Source organism: Penaeus monodon, chromosome 2 (genome assembly GCF_015228065.2).
Source record: "Penaeus monodon isolate SGIC_2016 chromosome 2, NSTDA_Pmon_1, whole genome shotgun sequence".
Lineage (NCBI taxonomy): Eukaryota > Metazoa > Arthropoda > Malacostraca > Decapoda > Penaeidae > Penaeus > Penaeus monodon.
Genome location: NC_051387.1, coordinates 23,141,800 through 23,146,799, shown reverse-complemented (window position 1 = coordinate 23,146,799; position 5,000 = coordinate 23,141,800). Strand labels below are relative to the sequence as shown.

At 50.4% G+C, this 5,000-nt stretch overlaps 1 protein-coding gene across 1 annotated transcript in view; it reads right to left on the bottom strand.

Annotated features, from left to right (window-relative positions):
- Positions 1-5,000, bottom strand: part of LOC119578357 (AP-4 complex accessory subunit Tepsin-like) — a 51,349-nt gene that overhangs the window by 9,059 nt on the left and 37,290 nt on the right. The window contains 4 exon segments of the mRNA XM_037925958.1: positions 16-261; positions 3,593-3,638; positions 3,640-3,654; positions 4,181-4,342. Of these exon segments, the coding sequence (XP_037781886.1) occupies positions 16-261; positions 3,593-3,638; positions 3,640-3,654; positions 4,181-4,342 (469 nt within the window).

Below are 5,000 nucleotides of genomic sequence, written 5' to 3'. Positions count from 1 at the left end.
CTCACAAATACTTACCCTTAAAATTACGTAACTGCCCAGATGTGAGTCCTGGGAGGTGGGACTGATGTAAGGGCTGCTGTGGTGAAGGGACAGATGCTCCGAGGGAAGGGAGGAAGATGGGTTGATAGTCTCCCTTCTCTCCTTGCAGAAAATCAACACTGACTCCTTTAGAATCACCAGTATGTGTCATCACTCGCTCTACCATGCCACGCACCTTGAAAATGTGAACAGATAGATACCAAACCACGTGATATTGTGTTTATCCCATAGCCCAGTAGTTTCATTAGTACAAAAAACGCCTATAAGAAAATGTTTACTTATAAGGACGCTTTGCACATTTTGTATGATATACGGTAATATTGCTGTTTAAAATTGACAGATTGCATCTATAACTCTGATGGGCAGATCATAAAACGAGGACCAAACTCCAGAAGGAGTTATGTGTTCTAGCATTAAGTTGCTATAATAAAATTCTTGTCAGTTTCTTTGTACTGCCATACACGATCAAAAATATACCGTGTGTTTATAAACATACATACATAAATAAATATGATTAAAAAAAAAAAAAAAAAAAAAAATACATATATACGAATCACTTTACGACACAGAATAAATCACCCCAACCACACTACTAAAAAGCAACACCACAATCCACATCAGGATACACAAATTCTAGATATTTCTATGATAATACGATGTTTAATTGCCAATTCAAATTTCCGAATGGTACATATACTAAGAGAATTATTCTACTTTTCCTCCCATGAATCTCCACACTGTTTCTTCTAGAAAACCAGAATTGTCATACTCTCCCCTAATCACCCCTTAATATGTAACAGTTTCTCAAAATGTTTTACTCATTGTTTCTTATACCCCCTCCCTTAAATATTTTGTTGCTTCACTTTTTTTATTATCTTTTATTCTTTTCCTCCATCTCTTCTCCTTTCACTCCCAATTGAGTCCTTCTATTGGCTCTTGTAGCTCTCCGTGTATCAATTTCATTTCTCCTTCTCTTTGCTCCTCCCTCTTCCTTTTCCCTTTTCTCATCGCTCTCCATCCTCCCTTAATTGACAGATTCCCCCTCTGATTTTTTTCATCCCTTCTTCTCATTGTACCGCTTGATGTTTCCTTAAGCCTTTGCTTTTATATATCTCTCTCCTGCTTTCTTCTCTTCTCTCGTCTCCCACCCCCATTTGTCTCCTCCTAATCTCTTTCATTCTTTCTCCCTCACGTTCTCTCCTTTTTTTCTCTCATTTAGTTATCCTTCTCTTCGATCTTCCCTTTGATTTACTTTCTACCTTCCCTTTCTTAGTCTTTCCTCTCTCTTCTCGCCTCTTTTCCCTCTCCCTTCCCTCTTTCCTACTCCACTCTTCTTCCGTTCTGCATCTCACATCTCTTCTCTCCTTTTCTCTCCTCCCCCTTTCTTTCTCTCCTTCTCCTCATCTCCATTCTATTTCTTCCAAAACTCTATACTTGTTCCCCTTTCAACTTCTCTCTCTCTTTCTCCTCTCTCCTCTCTCTTCTCCTCTCTCTCTCTCTCTCATCTCTTCTCCCTCTCTATCTCCTCTCTCCTTCCCCTCGCTCTCTCTCTCTTATTCCCTCCTTCTCTCTCTCATTCTCCCTTCTCCTCTCTCTCTCCCTTCTCTCTTCCCTTCCTCCCTCTCTCCTCTCTCTCTCCTTTCTCCTCTCTCCCGCATCTCTCTCCTCCCTCCCCTCTCTCTCTCTCTCCTCTCTCTCTCCTCCTCTCTCTCTCTCCTCTCCCTCTCTCTCTCTCCTCCCTCTCTCTCCTCATTTCTCCATCTCTCCCTCCCTTTTTCTCTCTCCTTTCCCTTCCTCCCCTCCCCTCTCTCCTCCTCTCCCCTTCTCTCCTTCTTCCTTTTCTCTCTCTCTCTCCTTCTTCCCTCCTCTCCTTTCCTCTCTCCCTCCTCTCCCTCTCTCTCTCCTTTCTCATCTCCTCTCTCTCTCCTCTCCTCTTCTCTTCTCCTTCTCCCTCTCCCTCCTCTTCTCCTCTCCCCTTTTTTCTCTTCTCTCTCCCCCTCCTTTTCCTCTCTCTCTCTCTCCTCTCTCCTCTCTCTCTCTCTCTCCCTCCTCTCTCCTCTCCCCTCTCTCCTCTCTCTCCCTTCTCTCTCCTCTCTTCTCCCTCTCTCTTCATCTCTCTCTTCTTCCATTTTTCTCTCCTTTCCTCCCTCTCTCTCTCTCCTCTCTCTCTCCTCTCTTCTCTCTCTCTCCCCCCCTCTCTCTCTCCTCTCTCCCCCTCTCTCTCTCCCCTCTCTCCTCTCTCCTCTCCTCTCCCCTCTCTCCTCTCTCCTCTCTTCTTCTCCCCTCTCTCTCTTCTCCTCTCTCTCTCTCTCTCTCTCTCCTCCCCTCTCTCTCTCCTCTCCCCCTCTTCTCTCTCACCCCTCTCTCCTCTCTCCTCCTTCCCCTCTTCCCCCCCTCTTTTCCCTCTCCTCCCTCTCTCTCCTCTCTTCCCCCCCTCTCTCTCCCTCCCCCTCTTTCTCCTCCTCTCTCTCCCTCCCCTCTCTCTCCTTCTCCCTCTCTACCTCTCCTCTCCCCCCCTCTCCCTCCTCTCTCCCCCTCCCCCTCTCTCTCTCCCCCCTCTCTCTTTCTCTCCCCCCCCTCTCTCTCTCCCCTCTCCCTCCCCCTCTTCTCCTTCTCCCCCCTCTCTCTCTTCCTCTCCTCTCCCTTCCTCCCCTCTCTCTCCCCTCTCTCTCTCTCTCTTCCTCTCCCCCTCTCTCTCCCTCTCCCCCCTCTCTCCTCCCCCTCTCTCTCCTCTCCTCTCTCTCCTCTCTCCCCCCCTCTCTCCCCTCTCCTCTCTCCCCCCCCTCTCCCCCTCCCCCCTTTCCTCTCCTCCCCCCCCTCTTTTCCCCTCTCCTCTCTCCCCCCTCTCTCTCCTCTCTCACCCCCCTCTCCCCTCTCTCCTCTCTCCTCACCCGCCCCCTCTCTCCCCTCTCCCCCCTTTTCCACCCCCCCTCCCCTTTCCCCTCTCTCCTCTCTCACCCCCCTCTCTCTCTCTCCTCTCTCACCCCCCTCTCTCTCTCTCCTCTCTCCCCCCCTCTCTTCCCCTCTCCTCCTCCCCTCCCTCTCCCCCCCTCCCCTCTCTCTTCTCTCTCACCCCCCTCCCCTCTCTCTTCCCCCTCCTCTCTCTCCCCCCCGACCTCTATCTCTCCCCCTCCTCTCTCTCCCCCCCCCCTCCCCTCTCTCTCCTCTCCTCCCCTCCTCTCTCCCCTCCCCCCCTCTCTCTCTCTCTCCTCCTCTCCCCCCCTCTCTCTCTCCTCCCCCCTCTCTTCCCTCTCCCCTCTCTCCTCCTCTCCCTCCCCCCCTCTCTCTCTCTCCCCCCCTCTCTCCCCTCTCCCCCTCTCTCTCCCTCCCCCCCCTCTTCCCCTCTCTCTTCCCTCTCCCCCCCCTCCCCTCCCCTTCTCCTCCTCCCCCCCCCCTCTCCTCTCTCCTCTCCCCCCCCTCTCTCTCTCCTCTCCCCCCCTCTCTCTCCTCCTCTCCCCCCCTCTCTCTCCTCTCTCCTCCCCCCCCTCTCTCTCCTCTCCCCCCCTCTCTCACATGCACAATTACAAGAATTACAGAAAAGAACGTTCATTACCTGCTAGCCACAGTTCATCTTCTTTCATGATTTTGGGGTCAAACAAACAGAGTAAGAAGTTCCTGAAACAAAACATGAAAATTAGAAACAATGTTGTCAGGTACAGGGAAATTACTGTGTGTGTGTGTGTGTGTGTGTGTGTGTGTGTGTGTGTGTGTGTGTGTGTGTGTGTGTGTGTGTGTGTGTGTGTGTGGTGTGTGTCGGCGTGTGTGTGTGTGTGTCGGCGTGTGTGTGTGTGTGTCGGCGTGTGTGTGTGTGTGTCGGCGTGTGTGTGTGTGTGTGTGTGTGGTGTGTGTGTGTGTGTGTGTGTTGTGGTGTGTGTGTGTGTGTGTGTGTGTGTGTGTGTGTGTGTGTGGTGTGTGGGTGTGTGGTGTGTGGTGTGTGTGTGTGTGTGTGTGTGTGTGTGTGTGTGTGTGTGTGTGTTTGTGTGTGTGCGTGTGTGTGTGCGTGTACGTGCGTGTGTGCGTGTACGTGCGTGTGTGCGTGTACGTGCGTGATGTGCGTGTACGTGCGTGCGTGCATGCGTGCGTGAACTGATAAAAGACATTATATATGATTACATAGCAGCGCACCTGCACCTTCACATACTTGTATAGCAGAGCTCAGAAAGAGCTGCGGCGTGTTGGCCAGGACTGGATCCGGGGGGCCCCCAGACGCTGCCGCTTTTCTGAGATCTCCATCCTTGCTTCTGAGATACACCCGCACACCTCGGTGGCCTCTCGAGCATATCTGGTGTAGTATTCTTACCACCTAGAAATAATGCCTTCTGAAATTTCCACCTGAGTAGGTAAAATCCAAGTAAGGGCGTTGACCCCACCTCATTTAAGCTTAATCTTAGAGACTATGTTACCGAGAAGGGCATAACACATAAATCGTTTAAAAATAACAGTTTATCAATGTATAATTCTATGGGAGTAAACATCAGCGCCAATTCGACTACTGATGAGAGGACGAAGGGTAGGAGAGGAAAGTTAAACAGAGAAACAGCATACGAGAATTTGTATGGGTAAGAAGTGGAGGCAGACATGGAGTGTCTCACTGCACACATCAAGTCGGACAACAGACACTGTGAAGAAAAAGACAACCTACTGCCCAGCAGCGGTCATTCCCTAGAGAGAACACGAGATAACCTTATCGTGGAGAGAGGAAGGAGGAAAATACAAAACAGGAAAACAAGGAAGGGGGGAAGAAGAAAAAGAACAACGAAAGAAACCGCCAAATGCCCTCCTATGCCTTCTTATAGGAACCTTCTAGAGGCCAAATCCACTACTCCTGCTTCAATGAATTCTTGAAGCCCAGGAGGAGAGGGATGTGGAAGATACGAAGCAAGGATATACAAATAAGAGGGAAGGAAGAAGAGAGAGAAGAGGAGACAACGAACGCAAGAGATGCATCCCCCACCACCACC